The sequence below is a fragment of the Molossus molossus genome, unplaced genomic scaffold (genome assembly GCF_014108415.1).
Source record: "Molossus molossus isolate mMolMol1 unplaced genomic scaffold, mMolMol1.p scaffold_m16_p_6, whole genome shotgun sequence".
NCBI lineage: Eukaryota > Metazoa > Chordata > Mammalia > Chiroptera > Molossidae > Molossus > Molossus molossus.
Window position 1 is genome coordinate 44232489 of NW_023425399.1, and position 20216 is coordinate 44252704.

A 20216-nucleotide genomic window follows, 5' to 3' on the forward strand; every position below is an offset into this window, starting at 1 on the left:
GCAACCACTCAATGTATCTCTCTCATGTCAATGTTTCTCTTTCTCTCTTCCTCCCTCCCACTCTATCTGAAGATAAAAAAATAAAAATATATTGTTGGATCTGATTTGCTAATATTTTGTTGAGGATTTCAGCATCTATGTTCATCAGGGATATTGGCCTGTAATTTTCTTTGTTTGTACTGTCTTTATCTGGTTTTGAAATTTGGATTATGCTGGCCTCATAAAAAAAAAGCTTAGAAGTCTTCCTTCTTCTTCAATTTTTAAAAATAGTTTGGGGAGAATAGATGTTAGTTCTTCTTTGAATGTTTGGTAAAATCCCCTGTGAAGTCATCTGGTCCTTGGCTTTTGTTTACTGGGAATTTATTGATTACTACTTCAGTTTCCTTAGTTGTTATTGGCCTGTTCAGGTTTTCTAACTCTTCCTCATTGAGTATTGGAATACTATATGATTCTAGGAAATTGTCCAGTTCACCCAGTTGTCCAATTTGTTGGTATATAATTCTTCATAGTATTTTCTGACAATCCTTTGTATTTCTGTGGTATCAGTTGTTATTTCTCCTCTTTTATTTCTGATTTTGTTTGTTCAGGTCCACTTTCTTTGTTTCTTGGTCAGTCTGCCTGAAGGTTGATCCATATTTTTTATCTTTTCAAAGAACCAGTTCTTGGTTTCATTGATCTTTTGTATTGTTTTTTCAGTCTCTATGTCATTTATTTCCACTTTGATATATATTATTATTTTATCTTCTACTTACTCTGGGTTTTTCTTGTTATTCTCCTAATTATTTAAGTTGTAGGGTTAGATATTCTATTATAAATTGTTCTTTTTTCTAGAGGTAGACCTGTAATTCTATGAACTTCCCTTGCAGGACTGCTTTTGCTATATCCTACAGATTTGGTGTTGTGCATTTATTTTTATTAGTTTCTGGGTATTTTTTTATTATTTCTTTCTTGATCTCATTGGTAACCCATTCATTGTTTAATAACATGCTATTTGGCATCCATGTATTTAAATATTTTTTAGTGTTTCTATTGTAATTAATTCTAGTTTTATGCCATTTTGATCTGAATAGATGCTTAATATCATTTCAAACTTCTTGAAATTATAGAGAGTTAGTTTGTGTCCCAACATGTGGTCCATTTTTGAGAATGTCCTGTGTGCTCTTGAGAATAATGTATATTCTACAGTTTGGGGGTGAAATTCTCTGTAAATATCAATTAAAGCCATCTGATTTAGCGCATTGCTTAGGCTTTCTGTTTCTTTGTTAATTTTTTGTCTAGAAGATCTATCCATATGTCAGTGGGGTGTTAAAATCCCCTTCTATGATTGTATTGCTGTCAGTCTCTCCCTTACTGTCTTCCAGAAGTTTTAAAATATATTTTAGTGCTCTTATATTGGGTACATATATGTTTACCAGTGTTATATCCTGTTGTTGGATTGATCCCTTCAATATTATGTAGTAACCTTCTTTGTCTCTTGTTCCGGCCTTTATTTTGAAGTCTATTTTATCAGATATAAATACCACTACCACAATTCATTTTGAATATTAATTTTATTAGTAATACTTGAAACTGTCCTCCTTTAAAAAATTAGGATAATGCAGTTAAAGTTGAATTTCTTTGATCACTGTCCAAGCCTGGTTCTCACTTTCCTCCCTAGAAATGGCCAGTTACAACTTTAGTATGTATCCAAACCTCTTTTTTTATATCTTTATTTGAAGTCCATATATTCAAAGAAAAGACATTATCTCTTCTTTGAGGCAGTTTAATATATATATATATATATATATATATATATATATGGTATCATTTGGTTATGTGACATTTTTAAATTTGCTTCTTCACTCAATAATGTTGATATATACAAGTCCAGGACACTTTTTTACTTTCTTGGTAGTAGCCACTGTGTGGAATGTGCCCCATTTGTCCTTAAAAGAACATTAATGTGTTTTTTTTCCCCCATAGTTCTGTTATTGCAAATGATGCTATGATAAACATCCTTATGCCTGTTTTTTTCAGGTCCCTTGAAAGGGTTTTCACAGACTGTACTTTTAGAATTATTCTTGCTGGGCTAGGGAATACTCACATTCCTTCCCAGTGTGGCCATACCAGCAGCCTTCTTCCAGAGCTTTTCCTAGTTCAGTAGTTAGTGTTGTCAGCATCATTAACTTTTGCTAATATGATAGGTGTGAAGGGAGATATCATTGTTTCAGTTAAATTTTTTGAATATTATTGACATTGAACACTTCTGTATGTCTTTTGGTCATTTTCAATATTTTTCTTTTATGTTATGCCTTTTGAATTTTTTAAAAAATTTGTTTTTATAAGGGAGAAGTAGAAACAGAGAGAGAAACATCAATGTGAGAGAGAAACATCGGTTGGTTTCCTGCAGCATGCATCCTGAGTGGGGATCGAACCCAGAACCTGGATATGTGCCCTGACTGAGAATCCAGCCAACAACCTTTTGGTGCATGGATGATACTCAACTAACTGAGCCACACCAGTCAGGGCTGCCTTTTACATTTTTAAGGAAGAAATTTTCCACCCCTAAGATTTTAGAGATATTCTCCTATAATTTTTTCTAGTATTTTCAAACTATTTTCTAAAATATTTGGGCTGTTAATTTATCTGAAAAATATTTTTGTGTATTGTCTGAAATAGGGGTTCAAATTAATATTTTCCCATATGATTAGCACTGTTGATTGTGTAGTTTGTTCTTTCCTCACCAAAGTGCCACCTTTATCATACATCATTTCATTATTGTCTGGATCTTTTCTGGACTTTATTTTGTTCTGTTTCTACTCCAGTAAGACAGTTTTAATAGTATAGCTTTGTAATGTCTTAATATTCATTAGTAAATTTGGCCACTCTTTGTTCTTACATCTCAAAACTGTGTTTACCACCTGCTCTTTCATATATATATGTTTTTATAATTAGTTTATTTCATTTCACACAAAAATATAACAGGGAATTTTTATTGATATTTAAAGTAAATGTAAAAAGACACCAGATTGTATAATATCATTTTTTCCTAATGCCTTCAAAATGTATTTTTTGGGGTTGCCCTATGTATTAGTCCTATCAGTACAAAGCAAGGCAGAGCCAGGACTTGTGGGACATAAAGTTTATACTATTGAGAGCTCTCTTAAAGAAAAGAATGCAAAATTATAAATGCAGTACTTTCTGTGCTTTGGGAGGGGCCTATACTAGGGAGAAGCCTGAACCTCCAACTTTATTAGTTTTATGGCAAACGTAGAAAGTCCTAGCAAATTGTGCCTTCACTCTCACTCAAATAAAACGCTAGTTCATGAATTCTAAGCATCATAGGTAATATAAGCAATAAAATAACAATTAAATTTGCAGCGTCAATTTGGTTTTAGTATGTGTTACATAATATCACTGCCTCAGTGTTTCCCTAGGATAGCACCTACATTTGAGGATCTCAGGGCACACTGTGAAAATTAACCAATTAAACCTCACAAAACCCCAGAGACATGGGAAAGAGAGATACAGCATCACCTCACCCAGTTTTGAAATGCAGCCACCTCTGGGGACAAGCGTGGCAGCTGCTTAATAATAAACTGTAATACCGCACGACAGTTTAGCCAAGAAAATTAGTCATTGTAGTTGGTAATTGTCTCATAAACATTAGAATGTCAAGCAGTAAAGTCACCAAGATTATTAGTTAAGTGCAAATCTAATCCATTCTTTAAGATTTCTGACTTCTTAGTAATTTTGTATGAATTATAAAAGAAATATAATGAGACCCAGTAGCCAACAAGAGCAGTGGGAAGCTGAAGCCTGACAGGGACTGGTGCGATCCAGCTGTCTGCCCATGGGAACTGCAGGGTGTGGGGGCACCAGAGAGGCCTTTGCGACCCAGCAGGGACTGTGCAATCCAGTTGCCCGCAGGACTTGCAGGGTGCTGAATCACCAGAGAGGACAGTGCAACCCAGCAGGGGCTGTGCAATCTAGCTACCCCCTGGGACTTGCGGGGTGCTAAAGAACCAGAGAAGCCTGTGTGACCCAGCAGCCCATAAGATAGGCATAGAGCTGGGTCCCCAAAGGGACTGTGCAATCTAGCTACCCATGGGACCTGCAGGGTGCGGGGGCACCAGAGAGGCCTGTGTGACCCAGCTGTGCACAAGATAGGCGTAGAGATGTGAAAATGGAGGAGGAGTGAATGGAAGCTACACAGATGATTTCCCAGGACCAATGGGAATTAAAACTAAAAATATAGACAAATCCTTGGAAAAAAGCATCAGTAAAGCAGCAGGACAGGACGACATAACAAGGGACAATGGGGAGGCAACGAGGGATCTGTGGAGGCATGAGAGAATTGTGGGCTGGGAGCTCACTGACAGAAGCAGTCTGAGATGTGAGCAGCACCCTTGGGGAATAAAGCCCAAGCCCGCTCCACAGTGCAGAGAGCCAGGACAGAGCGCTAAAATAGCCACAGCCACTCACCAGGGGGCTATGGCAGAGAGAGGGCAGACTGGACTGGAACTCTGTGGGGACACCCAGGATTTGGAGGGCACTCAGAGTTCTTGCTGAGTTGCGGCCACAAAGAACGGTGGCCAGAGTGCTCCTTCCCAGAGCTGTAGGGAAAAGCAGCAGCCCCCCTACTTGGGAGATTCAGCCATTCCCAGGTGAGGCAAAAAAATGCAAATTGAGGCTCATTAACAACCAGCATCTATCCCACCCTCTTGAAATCCTCTTATGCAGAACACCAGGGTTACATGCCAAGGCCCTGAGTAACTGAGACTACTAGCCACCAGGAAAAAGCTAGAGGATAACTGAACCTTTCCTGGGCTTGCAAATCTACCAAGGAATGTAAGACTCAACAGTGGTGTTTAATGTGGGGCCACCCAGGCTCATCCAAACCCAGTAGAGGGAGTCACAAACAGCAGAACACCAGCACCCACAGGGAAATTAGGCAGGTTTCAAAACCCACTGAGATAGCCAAAATGGTGAAACAAAGAAACAAATCCCAAATGAAAGAACAAGAGAACTCCATCAAACATGAGATAAATGAAATGCAGTTAAGCAAATTATCAAAGGTAGAGTTCAGAGCCATGATCTTGAGGAAGCTCAACAGCATGAGTAAGGACATCGGCACCATGAGTAAAGATATAGAAACATTGAAAACCAACCAAGTAGAAATGAAGAATGACATAGCAGAAAGTAAGAACACATTGGAAGGAATAAACAGCAGAGTAGAGGAAGCTGAGGACTGGATCAGTGAATTAGAAGACAGGTTAGAAAAAATCAGCCAATCAGAAAACCAAAAGGGAATTCCAAAATGGCAGTGGAATGAATCAAGCTACACAGACCTTCTCCCAGGACCAAACTGGAATTACAACTAAAATAAAGACAGATCGAAAAATGGGAAAAAGCAACAGAAAAGCAGCTTGCGAGGATCATATAACCAGGGACACTGACTCAATCCTGGTAGGATTGTGAAGGCATGAGAGGGGGGCTGGGAGCCCACAGACAGCAGTGGCCTTAGCTGTGAATAGCACCCTCAGGCTAAACTCCCAAGTGGTTCCACAGCGCAGGACAGACGCTAAAATAGCCACAGCCACTCACCTTGGGCTCTGGCTGCGGGAGGGCAGACTGGACTGTAATTGTGTGGGGACACTTGGGAATTGGAAGGGGCTCAGAGATTTTGCTGAGTTGCAGCCACACAGGAAGGTGGCCATCTTACTCCTTCCCAGGGATTTGGGGAGAGGCAAAGGCCCCTCCCTTGGAGATTCAACCCCACCCAGATAGGCCATTGAAATGCAAATTGAGGCTCACTAACAACCAGCATCTGCCCCACCCTTGGGAAATCCCCTTAAGCTGAGCACCTGAGGGAGTTTTTTACTCAACTGAGAACACAAGGCTCTTCAAGTATCCGCTACTGATAACCTCCAGGCAAAAAGCTAGAGAATAACTGGATGACTCCTGGGCTAGCAACTCTAACCAAGAAAGTAAGACTTGACAGTGCGGTTTAATATGGGTCCTCCCATATACATCCAGATCCAGGAGAGGGAGCCACAAACAGCAGAACACCAACACCACAGGGAAAATTTGGAAGGCTCCAAAACCCACTGCAATAGCCAAAATGGTGAAACACAGAAGCAAAAGCCAAATGAAAGAACAAGAGACCTCTACTGAAGATGAGATAAATGTGAAGCAGTTAAGCAAGTTTACAGAGCTAGATTTCAGAGCCATGATCTTAAGGAAGCTCAACAGCATGAGTAAGGACATAGAGATGTTGAAAATCAATGAATTGGAAATTGAAAACCACCAAGAAGAAATAAAAAATTACATGTCAGAAATAAAGAACACACTGGAAGGTCTAAACAGCAGAGTAGAGGAAGCTGAGGACCAGATCAGTGAATTAAAAAACGGTAAAAAAAATATCAACCAATCAGAAAACCAAAAGGAAAAACAATTAAAAAACAGGAAGACACCTTAAGAGAACTGTGGGACAACTGGAAACGTAATAATATTCGCATCATAGGAGTCCCTGAACAAGAGGAAAATGAGCAAGGGTTAGAGAATGTATTTAAAGAAATAGTGACAGAAAACTTCCCTAATTTGGTGAAGGAAGAAGACATTCAAGTTCAAGAAGCACAGAGGGCCCCAAGTAAGAGGAACCCAAACAGGCCCACATCAAGACACATAGTAATTAAAATGACAAAAATTAAAGACAAAAAGAGAATACTAAAGGCAGCGAGACATAAGCAACAGATTACATACAGAGGAAACCGCATAAGGCTCTGGGCTAAGTTCTTACAGAAAAACCACAGGCCAGAAGGAAATGACCTGGAGTAATCAAAGTCATGAAAAACAAGGATCTGAATCCAAGACTACACTACCCAGCAAGGATATCATTAAAAAACAGAAGATCAAACAAAGAGCTTCCCAGACAAAACAAGACTAAGGAAATACATTAGCACCAAACTAGCAATGCAAACAATGTTAAAAGGACTGCTGTAATTAGTAGAAGAAATAGAAAGAAAAAGATAACCAAACTAAACAAAATTGACAATAAATAAGTACATATCAATAATCACCCTACATATAAACGGATAGAATGGTCCAATAAAGAGACACAGGGTAGCTGATTGGATAAGAAAGCATGACTCATCCATATGTTGTTTACAAGAGATTCACCACACAAAAAAGACTCACATAGGTTGAAAGTGAAGGGATGGAAAAAAATTTTCCAAGCAAATGGAAAGCAAAAAAAAGCTCGGGTAGCAGTACTCATATCTGATTTCAAAATGAAGGCCATAAATAGAGACAGCGAAGGCCACTACATAATATTGAAAGCATCTATTGAACAAAAAGATATAACCTTAATAAAGACATATGCACCCAATAAAGGAGCACAAACATATATTAAAAACCTTCTGAAGGATTTCAAAGGAGAAATCGACAACAATACATTCATAGCAGAGGACTTCAACACCCCACTAACCCCACTGCATAGATCCTTTAGACAAAAAATTAGGAAGGAAACAGAGACTCTAAATGAAACACTAGACCAAATGGATTTAATAGATATCTACAGAGAATTACCCCAAAACTAGAGAATTCACATTCTTCTCCAGTGCACATGGGACATTCTCAAAGATAGACCACGTGATAGGACACAAACTAAATCTCTACAAGTTCAAGAAGATTGAAATCATATCAAGCATCTTCTCAGATCACAATGGCATGAAACTAGAAATCAATTGCAACAAAAACATGCAAAGACATTTCAACACATGGAGGCTAAATAGCATGTTATTAAACAATGAATGGGTTACCGAGGAGATCAAGGAAGAAATTAAAAACTTCCTGGAAACCAATGAAAATGAAGACACAACAACACAAAATCTATGGGATTCAGCAAAAGCAGTTCTGAGAGGGAAGTTCATAGCACTACAGGCCTACCTCAAGAAACAAGAAAAATTTCTAGTTGACTGTCTAACCTCAAAAGTTAAAGAACTAGAGAGTAAACAAAAAGAAAACCCCAGAGCAAGTAGAAGGAAGGAAATAGTAAAGTTCAGAGCAGAAATAAATGACATAGAGACCCAACAAACAATTCAAAGGATCAATAAAACAAAGACCTGGTTTTCAAAAAGATAAACAAGACTGATGGACCCTTAGCTAGACTCACCAAGAAACAAAGAGAGAGAACCTAAATATGCAAAATCAGAAATGAAAGAGGAGAAGTAACAACTGACAACCACAGAAATACAAAAGATCATTAACAAATACTGTGAACAATTATATGGCAACAAATTCGACAATCTAAGTGAAATGAATAAATTTTTAGAAAAAAACAGTCTCCCAAAACTGGTCGGGGAAGAGATAGAAAACTTGAACAGACCAATAACAACTAATGAAATTGAAGATGTAATCAACAGCCTCCCAGCACACAAAAGCCCCAGCCCAGATGGCTTCACTGGGGGTTTTTACCGAACATTCAAAAAAGAACTAACACCCATTCTCCTCAAACTATTTCAAAAAATTCAAGAAGAAGGAAGACTCTCAAACTCATTCTATGAGGCCAGCATAATTCTAATTCCAAAACCAGAAAAAGACACTACAAAGAAAGAAAACTACAGGCCAATATCCCTGATCTACATAGACACCAAAATCTTGAACAAAGTACTAGCAAATCGAATCCAGCAATACATCAAAAAAATTGTTCACCTTGACCAAGTGGGATTCATCCCAGGGATGTAAGGCTGATACAATATTTGCAAATCAGTAAATGCGATACACCACATAAACAAAATGAAGAATAAAAACCACATGTTCATATCAATAGATGCTGAAAAAGCATTCAACAAAATCTAGCATCCATTTCTGATAAAAACACTCAGCAATGTGGGAACAGAGGGATCATATCTCGACATAATAAATGCCATATATGAAAGACCTATAGTCAACATCACACTCAATGGGCGGAAACTAAAAACATTTCCATTAAGAACAGGAACAAGACAGGGATGCCCACTTTTCCCACTCTTATTTAACAGAGTACTGGAAGTCTTAGCCACCACAATCAGACAGGAAGAAAAAATAACAGGGATCCATATTGGAAAGGAGGGAGTGAAACTGTCATTATTTGCAGATGACATGATATTATATATGAAAACCCTAAGGACTCCATCAAAAATCTACTAGACTTAAGAAATGAATTTGGCAAAGTAGCAGGATACAAAATTAATGTCAAGAAATCAATGGCATTCTTATACACCAATGATGAACCCACAGAAGACAAACTGAAAAAAAATTTATTTACCATCACAGCAAAAAAATTAAGATTCCTACGAATGAACATAACCAAAGAAGTAAAGGAGCTATTTGCAGAAAACTATAGGACATTGAAAAAAGGAATAGAGGAAGATATTAAAATGTGGAAGCACATACCCTGTTCATGGATTAGAATAATTAACATCATTAAAATGTCCATATTATCCAAAGCAATCTATAGATTCAATGCAATCCCCATCAAAATACCAATGACATATTTTACAGAAATACGACAAATATTTCAAAAGTTCATATGGAACCAAAAAAGACCTCTAATAGCCACAGCAGTCTTGAAAAAGAAAGAGAAAGTAGGTAGGATCACAACACCAGATATCAGGTTATACTACAAAACGACTATAATGAAAAGAGCATGGTACTGACACAAGAACAGGCATATAGAGCAGAGGAACAGAATAGAGAAATGAGAAATGGACCCAAGACACTATGCTGAATTAATATTTGACATAGGAGGCAAGAGTTTATAATGGAGTAAAGACAGCCTCTTTAATAAACAGTGTTGGGAAAATTACAATGGAGTAAAGACAGCCTCTTTCATAAATGGTGTTGGGAAAATTGGATAGCTACATGCAAAAAAAAAAAAAAAATGAAACTAGACCATCAACTTACACCACACACAAAAATAAACTCAAAATGGATATAAGACTTAAATGTGACACGTGAATCCATAAAAATTCTAGAAGAAAATTTAGCCAACAAAATTTTGGACATCATACGTAGCAGATTTTTCACTGATAGATCACCTAAGGCAACAGAAATAAAGGAAGAAAAGAACACATGGGACAACTTGAAACTAAAAGGCTTCTGCACAGCAAAAGAAACAATCATCAAAATGGAATGGCAACCCACTGTATGGGAGAACATTATTGCCAATGATACATCAGATAAGGGGTTAATTTAAAATATATTGAGAGTGCTCATACAACTCAACAAAAGGAAGACAAAAAACCCAATTTAAAAATGGGCAGAGGAGCTGAATGGACACATCTCCATACAGGACATACAAATGGCTAAGAGACATATGAAGAAATGCTCAACATCACTAATCATCAGAGAGATGCAAATTCAAACAACAATGAGTTATCACTTCACACCTGTCAGAATGGCCACCATCAACAAATCATCAAACAACAAGTGTTGGCGAGGCTGTGGAGAAAAGGGGACTCTAGTGCACTGCTGGTGGGAATGCAGTCTGGTGCGGCCACTATGGAAAACAATATGGTGTTAGCTCAAAAAATTAAAAATTGAACTTCCATTTGACCCAGTGATCCCACTTCTAGGAATATACCCTAAGAAGCCTGAAACAACAATCAGAAAGAATATGGTTACCCCCATGTTCATAGCAGCACTATTTACAATAGCTAAGACCTGGAAACAGCCCAAGTGTTCATCAGTAGACGGATGGATAAAAAAGCAGTGGTACATATACATAATGCAGTACTATGCAGGTGTAAGAAGGAAAGATTTCTTATCCTTTGAGATGACATGTAGGGACCTGGAAAGTATTATGCTAAGTGAAATAAGCCAAGCGGAGAAAGACAAATACCACATGATCTCACTTATTTGTGGAATATAATGAACATAACAGCCTGAGGAATAGGGTAGACCCAGTAACATGGATGTAGAGTACAGACTGACAACCTTGAGAAGAGGTCGTGGTGGCAGGAGGCAAGAGATAAACCACAGAACTTATATGCAGGTATGCATAACCAATGGACAGGGGCAACATAGCTGAGGACAGGGCAGGGGTGATGGGGAGGAGGGTGTCAATAGGGTTAAAAAGGAGAAACATCTGTAACAAAAAGAAAATTAAAAAATAAATGAATTAAAATTTAAAAAAGAAAAAAAAAAACACACACAAAAAAAACAAAGACCAGGAAGACAGCTTAAGAGAACTGTGGGACAATTGGAAACATAATAACGTTTACATCATAAGAGTCCCTGAGGAAGAGGAAAATGGGGAAGGGTTAGAGAATATATTTGAAGAAATCGTGACAGAAAACTTTTCTAACTTGGTGAACGAAGAAGGCATTGAAGTTCTAGAAGCACAGAGAGCCCCAAGTAAGAAGAACCCAAACAGGCCCACACCAAGACACATAGTAATTGAAATGCCAAAAATTAAAGACAAAGACAGAATCCTAAAGGTAGCAAGAGATAATCCACAGGTAACCTACAAAGGAAACCCCCCATAAGTCTCTCAGCTGACCTCTCAACAGAAATACTACAGGCCAAAAGGGAGTGGCATGAAGTAATCAAGATCATGGTAAACAAGGATCTTAATCCAAGACTACTCTATCCAGCAAGGGTATTATTCAAAACAGAAGGTCAAATAAAGAGCTTTCCAGACAAAAAAAGGATAAGGGAATATATTAACACCAAATCAGCACTGCAAAATATGCTAAAAGGACTGCTGTAATTGGTAGAAGAAATAGGAGAAAAAATATAACCACATTAAAAAAAATGGCAATAAGTAAGTACATATCAATTATCACCTTAAACATGAATGGTTTGAATGCTCCCATAAAAAGACACAGAATGGTTGACGGGATACGAAAACATAACTCACATATATGTTGTTTACAAGAGACCCACCTCACAACAAAAGACTCACATAGGTTGAAAGTGAAGGGATGGAAAAAAATCGTCCAACCAAACGGAAAGGAAAAAAACGCTGGGGTAGCAATACTTATATCTGATAAAATAGATTTCAAAATGAAGGCCCGAACTGGAGACAGCAAAGTTCACTGCATAATATTGAAAGAATCTATACAACAGGAAGATATAACGTTGGTAAACATAAATGCACCCAATATAGGAGCACCAACATATATTAAAAATCTCCTGGTGGACTTCAAAGGAGAAATCAACAGCAATACAATCAGAGCAGAGGACTTCAACACCCCGCTCACATCATTGGATAGATCCTCTAGACAAAAAATTTAAAAGGAAACACAGACTCGAAATGAAGCGCTAGATCAAATGGATTTAACATATATCTACAGAGAATTACACCCCAAGACTTACATTCTTCTCAAGTGCACATGGGACATTCCCAAAGATAGACCCACCACATGTTAGGGCACAAACTAAGTCTCTACAAGTTCATGAAGATTGAAATCATATCAAGCATCTTCTCAGATAACAATGGTATGCAACTAGAAATCAATTGCAATAAGAACATGCAAAGACATTTGGAATAATGGAGGCTAAATAGCATGTTATTCAGCACTGAATGGGTTACCATGGAGATCAAAGAAGAAATTAAAAACTTCCTGGAAACCAATGAAAATGAACACACAACAACACAAAATCTATGGGATGCAGCGAAAGCAGTTCTGAGAGGTAGTTCATAGCAGTACAGGCATACCTCAAGAAGCAAGAAAAATTTCTAATAGACTATCTAACCTCACAACTTAAAGAACTAGAAAGCAAACAAAAAGAAAACCCCAGCGCAAGTAGAAGGAAGGAAATAATAAAGATCAGAGCAGAAATAAATGACATGGAGACCAAAAAAACAATTCAAAGTATCAAAGAAACAAAGAGCTGGTTCTTTGAAAAGATAAACAAGATTGATTGACGATTAGCTAGACTCACCAAGGAAGAAAGGAAAGAGGAGAACAAATAACTGAAGCCACAGAAATACCAAGGATTGTTAACAAATATTATGAACAATTATACGGCAACAAATTTGACAATCTAAGTGAAATGGACAAATTTCTACAAACACATAGTCTCCCAAAAGTAGACCGGGAAGAGATAGAAAACTTGAACAGACCAATAACAACAAAAGAAATTGAAGATGTAATCAAGACTTTCCCAGCAAACACAAGCCCAGGTCCAGATGGCTTCATTGGGGAAATTAACCAAACATTCAAAGAGGAACTAATACCCATTCTCCTCAAACTATTTCAAAACTTCAAGAAGAAAGAAGACTTCCAAACTCGTTTTACGAGGCCAGCATAATTCTAATTCCAAAACCAGAAAAAAGACACTACAAAGAAAGAAAACTACAGGCCAATATCCCTGATGAACATAGATGCCAAAATCCTGAACAAAATACTACCAAATCGAATCCAGCAATACATCAAAAAAGTTATTCACCATGATCAAGTGGGATTCATCCCAGGCATGCAAGGCTGGTACAATATTCGCAAATCAATAAATGTGATATAATACATAAACAAAATGAAGAATAAAAATTATATGATCATATCAATAGACACTGAAAAAGCATTTGACAAAATCCAGCACCCATTTCTGATAAAAATGCTCAGCAATCTGGGAATAGGGGGATTATATCTCACCATTATAAAGACCTACAGCCAACATCATATTAATGGGCAAAAACAAAAAGCATTTTCCTTAAGAACAGAAACAAGATAAGGATGCCTACCTTCGCCACTTCTATTTAACATAGTACTGGAAGTCTTAGCCAAAGCAATGAGACAGGAAGAAAAAATAAGAGGGATCCAATTGGAAAGAATGAAGTGAAACTGTCATTATTCACAGATGACATAATACTATACGTAGAAAACCCCAAAGACTCCATCAAAAATTTACTAGACTTAATAATTGAATTTGGCAAAGTAGCAGGATACAAAATTAACGTCAAGAAATCGAGGGCATTTTTATACACCAATGATGAACTCCCAGAAAGGGAAACTAAGAAAACAATCCCATTTACTATTGCATCAAAAAAATTAAGATACCTAGGAATAAACCAAAGAAATAAAGGACCTATTTGCAGAAAACTACAGGTCATTGAAAAAAGAAATAGTGGATGATATAAAAACGTGGAAGCACGTACCTTGTTCATGGATTGGAAGAATTAACATCATTAAAATGTCCGTACTGCTCAAAGCAATCTACAGATTCAATGCATTCTCCATCAAAATACCAACAACATACTTCACAGAACTAGAACAAATACTTCAAAAGTTCATATGGAACCATAAATGACCTCCAATAGCCATAGCAATCTTGAAAAAGAAGAACAAAGTAGGAAAGATCACATTACCTGATTTCAGGTTATACCACAAAGCCACTGTAATGAAAACAGCCTGGTACTGGCACAAGAACAGGCACATAGACCAGTGGAACAGAACAGAGAACCCAGAAATGGACCCATGGCAATGTGCTCAATTAATATTTGACAAAGGTGGCAAGAGCATACAGTGGAGTAAAGACAGCCTCTTTAATAAATGGTGTTGGGAAAATTGGAGAGCTAAATGCAAAAAAAAAAAAAAAAAATGTAACTAGACCATCAACTTACACCCTACACAAGAATAAACTTAAAATGGATAAAAGGCTTTAATGTAACTCGTGAATCCTTATAAATCCTAGAGGAAAATGTAGGCAACAAAATTTCAGACATCACATGCAGCAGAATTTTCACTCATACATCCCCTAAGGCAATAGAAACAAAGGAGAAAATGAACACATTGGACTACATCAAACTCAAAAGCTTCTGCACAGAAGAAGATACAATCATCAAAATGGAAAGGCAACCCACTGTATGGGAGACCATCATTGACAATTATATATCAGATATGGCATTAATTTCTAATATATCTAAAGTGCTTATACTACTCAACAAAAGGAAGACAAAGAACCCAATTAAAAAATGGGCAGAGGAACTAAATGGACACCTCTCCAAACAGGACATACAAATGGCTAAGAGATATATGAAGAAATACTCAACATTACTAACCATCAGAGAGATGCAAGTTCTAACAACGAGGTATCACCTCACATCTGTCAGAATGGCCGCCATCAACAAATCATCAAACAACAAGTGTTGGCGAGGGTGTGGAGAAAAGGGGACTCTAGTACATTGCTGGTGGGAATGCAGACTGATGCAGCCACTATGGAAAACAATATGATGTTACCTCAAAAAATTAAAAATTGAACTTCCATTTGACCCAGTGACCCCACTTCTAGGAATATACCCTAAGAAACCTGAAACACCAATCAGAAAGAGTATATACACCCCCATGTCCGTATCAGCACTATTTACAATAGCTAAGATCTGGAAACAGCCCAAGTGTCCATCAGTAGACGAATGGATAAAAAAACTGTTGTCCATATACACAATGGAGTATTATGTAGCTGTACGAAAGAAAGATCTCTTATCCTTTTAGATGACATGGAAGAACCTGCAAAGTATTATCCTAAATGAAACAAGCCAAACAGAGAAAGACAAGTATCATATGATCTCACTTATTTGTGGAATATAATGAATATAGCAGTCTGAAGAATGGCGTAGTCTCAGAGACGTGGAAATGGGGTACAGACTGATAATTCCCAGAAGAGGAGGTAGTGGGGGAGAGATAAACCACAGAACTTATATTCATGTATACATGAACAATGGATATGGACAACAAAGCTGGGGACAGGGCAGGGAGGGAGTGGGAGGGAGGAACCCGTGTGCAGAAAGGAGAAACATCTGTAACAGAAATAAATTAATTATGAAAAAAGAAGAAATATATGCACAATGAAAGTCTCATTTTCTTTTAGTTGTGTTTGTAGTTCTTCAAAATTAAAACTTAACATAGGTAAGTACTTTTTAAAAACAGAGTGCAATTTAAAAATAGTTATTAATAGATATATATTTCATTCAAAATGTTTGCTGCTAAGCAAAACAAATCAATGATTATAGAAGTCAGAAGAGCAGCTGTTTAAAAGTTTATTAGCTGGTCAGGGAGATTAGTTGTGGGAGTTTCTATGCACTGGAAATGCTTTAGATTTCAATTGGGTTGTTGCTATATGGAAGTAGATATACATAGAAATTCACACACTTGACCATTTGCTACATATTATTTTGCTCTCATCATGAGAATGCTAAAAACCCCGGTAGACTATCTAGAAAGTTTTGTAGCAAGCAGAACGTTTTCAGGACCTGGGACATGATACATTTTATTCTCCCCGAAATATCATTTTCAGAAGAGAGATTCTAAGTCCTTTCTTTTTCTCTCATTTTTTTTTTCTACAAAAGAGTTACTTGTTATGCTGAGATGCAGTTCTCTCTCATTGTACCTGCAACATGATGTATCTTCTCATACTGCTCTTTTCACCTTCTGGCGCATCTAATTTTTCTCTTAGAATTGTATTCTATTTCATTCACCTGCATCTTTGCCAGAAGCTTGTATAGGGTATGAGTAATTCAGAGACTTGGGGTTGAGAGGTATCTGCAGAGGCAGTTGCCCTGGCTGCTGCCAGAAGAAAACAGTGAGAGATAAGGAAGCAGAGAGGATCTAGGCTGCCTCTGACCCCATAGCATCTAATGTGGCATTTGGAAAGGTTAGAAACAAGAAGACAGAGCAGCAGGACCATGCTGGCAGCAGCACCTCTGGAGCCTCTAGCAGGACCAGGGTGCCTTCTGCATCTGTGGCTGCACTCCAAAGAGGGGAAGTCCCTGGGCAGTGTTCCAGGGCTGCTCTGAGATAAGACCTAAAGGCTGAGAGCAGATGTCATGTCTGAGAATCCCCAGCAGAGCACAGCAGGCACAGGATGAACCAGAAAGGAGGTGTGTAAGTGGGGAGACAGAGGGAGAGGGGGAGAGAAAAAAGGGGTGTGGAGAGAGAGACTGTGGGGGAGAGTTGGAGAGAGGAACAGGGAGGGGGAAGGGAGGGTCGGGGTAGGGAAAAGGGGAGAAAGGAAGAAAGACAAACAGGAAGAAAGGCAGGAAGAAAGACACACAGAAGCAGGAAGAAAAGAGAAGGGAAAGGGGGACTTTTTAGAGAAAATGGGAAAAATATTTTTCTACTATAATTTTTAGTTAAGGTTAAATACATGAACACTACCATGATTATTTGATTTCCTGAACATATTAAACCAATAGTGCTTAGTTCCAGTTCTTCTTGCTTAGAAAGTAGAAAAGGGAAGAGTGGCCACTGTCAGACTGCAGGTTCACAATATTTTCAAAGGGCAAGTAGCCCTTCTGCTAATCTTTGGTGTTCAGATATAGCTAATTGTGGCCTTTTCCACATCCTATCTTAAAATCATTTCAAAGCCTGTCATCCAGGAAGTTGATGATCAGTTGTTTGTGAACTTCAAAGGGGGCTTCTATGAAAGGATCATGTAGCTCAGTAATTGGCAGAGATTGAGGGCCTCCTGGGTGTCAGGCCAGGCCCAGACCCATCCCTAGCATCATTTGATCTTCATTATATGGATGAGGGCACAGAAAAGTGAGAATTGGGTGGGCTGTAATGACCCCATTCTCCCCACCTCATGGTGCTGTCCTCTGCAATATAATTGTTCAGATATTTTGTACTTTATAAACACACTACTATGCTAGCTCTAATTTCCTGTGGTTCTGCAGATATTTATCATCTGTTTTGTGTTCTTATGCCTCTCTCTCTCTCTCTCTCTCTCTCTCTCTCTCTCTCTCTCTCTCTCTCTCTCTCTCTCTCTCTCTCTCAGATGCTGAGCTCAGAAGTAGCAGCCAGGATTCCCAGAAAATAGTTGAGGAGCCAGAGGAACCTGTCTCTCCGGAGGACACAGAAAGAGAAAATATCCAGGTAAGGGAATTCATTCATCCATGCCTGGGGCACGGGGTGTTCCTAGAGGCACTTGTGCAGGTTGTGGGCAGTCCTGGTGCTTGGGTTTTTGCCAAGAAGTTCCAAGGTCTGATGCAAAAAGGCCCCACGAGCACTAAGAACACTAAGTTTGGGGAGTGAGCTCAGAGGAAACTGAGGCTGTGTGTTTGTAATAGACATGTAAGAGCCTCACTGCTGTCTTCAGGAATGGAAATTCATGCCTCCTCTACCTTCCCTCTCATTCATTCCCTGATTTCAGGAGGCTGAGGTGGGCACAGCTGCTCATTTAAAGACACTTAAAAAATCCAGACTTTCTGAATAGACTTGCACACTGTCCAGATGCGCAAAGGAGGCAGCATTTTTCTTCCTGCAAACTACAGAGATGTTCACCACAACTCCCTGGAGAGCTATTGGATCCCTTGTCCTGGCTGGGAGCTCCTGCCCCCTTCTGCTGCCAGGGTGCGCTGATAGAGCTCACTTGTGCTGCACCTGCCACCCTTACCTAAAGGGGAAACCTGAAACAAGGTGGCCAGTCAGGGGACTCACATTTAAGTCTTTTATCCCTTTTCAGTTTATTCTTGTGTATGGTTTAAGTTGATGGTCTAGTATCATTTTTTTTTTTTTTTTGCATGGAGCTGTTCAATTTTCTTTCTTATTTTTTTTAGCATTCTTTTAAAATTTATTTTTATTGTTGAAAATATTACTATGTCCCTTTTTTCCCCCTTGACCATCCCTCCTCACCCCCCCTACCCTCTTCTTACCTCACTATTGTCTCTCCATTTGTTATGCATATATGCTTTTTTGTTTTTCTCTTCCCATCCCCCCTTTTCCCCTAATATAACATTTCTTTTTTTTAATTAATTTATTTTTTATTAATTAATTTTTGTTACAGATGTTTCTCCCCCCCCCACTGATTCCCCCCTCTCCCTCCCTACCTGCCCTATCCCCAGTTTGTTGTCCATGTACCACTGTTCATGCACACATGCATATAAGTTCTGTGGTTTATCTCTCCCCCACCACCCCCTCTTCTGGGGATTGTCAGTCTATACTCCACTTCCACGTCTCTGGGACTACCCCAATCCTCAGACAGTTATGTTCATTATATTCCACAAATAAATGAGATCATATGATACTTGTCTTTCTCAGTTTGGCTTGTTTCACTTAGGATGATACAGGTCCCTCCATGTAGTCTCAAAGGATACGAGATCTTTCTTTCTTATACCTACGTAGTACTCCATTGTGTATATGTACCACTGCTTTTTTATCCATTCGTCTACTAATGGACACTTGGGCTGTTTCCAGATCTTAGCAATTGTAAATAGTGCTGATACAAACATGGGGGTACATATATTCTTTCTGATTGGTATTTGAGGCTTCTTAGGGTATATTCCTAGAAGTGGGATCACTGGGTCAAATGGAAGTTCAATTTTTACTTTTTTGAGGTAACACCATATTTCCATAGTGGCCGCACCAGTCTGCATTCCAACCAGCAGTGTACTAGAGTCCCCTTTTCTCCACATCCTCGCCAATACTTGTTGTTTGATGATTTGTTGATGGCTGCCATTGTGACAGATGTGAGGTGATACCTCATTGTTGTTTGAATTTGCATCTCTCTGATGATTAGTGATGTTGAGCATTTCTTCATATGTCTCTTAGCCATTTGTATGTCCTGTATGGAGAGGTGTCTATTTAGTTCCTCTATCCATTTTTTAATTGGGTTCTTTGTCTTCCTTTTGTGGAATTGTATGAGCACTCTCAATATATTGGAAATTAACGCCTTATCTGATATATTATTGGCAATGATGCTCTCCCATACAGTGGGTAGCCTTTCCGTTTTGATGATTGTATCTTTTGCTGTGCAGAAGCTTTTGAGTTTTATGTAGTCCCATGTGTTCATTTTCTCCTTTGTTTCTGTTGCCGTAGGGGATGTATCAGTGAAAATTCTGCTGCGTATGATGTGTGAAATTTTGTTGCCTACAGTTTCTTCTAGGATTTTTATGGATTTATGAGTCCCATTTAAGTCTTATATCCATTTTGAGTTTATTGATGTGTAGGGTATAAGTTGATGGTCTAGTTACATTTTTCTGCATGTAGCTGTCCAATTTTCCCAGCACCATTTATTAAAGAGGCTGTCTGTACTCCACTGTATGCTCTTGCCACCTTTGTCAAATATTAATTGAGCATACTGCCTTGGGTCCATTTCTGGGTTCTCTGTTCTGTTCCACTAGTCTATATGCCTGTTTTTGTACCAGTACCTGTTGTTTTGATTACAGTGGCTTTGTAGTATAACCTGAAATCTGGTAATGGGATTCCTCCAACTATGTTCTTCCTTTTCAAGATTGCTGTGGCTATTTGAGGTCT

The 20216-nt window shown here is 38.4% G+C and overlaps 1 protein-coding gene across 1 annotated transcript in view; it reads left to right on the plus strand.

Moving 5' to 3' along the window:
- The window catches only part of CFAP61 (cilia and flagella associated protein 61), a 551989-nt gene that overhangs the window by 126816 nt on the left and 404957 nt on the right, over nt 1–20216 (plus strand). Inside the window, exon 8 of the mRNA XM_036245530.1 lies at nt 17740–17837. Within this exon, the coding sequence (XP_036101423.1) occupies nt 17740–17837 (98 nt within the window). The remainder of the gene's footprint in view (nt 1–17739; nt 17838–20216) is intronic.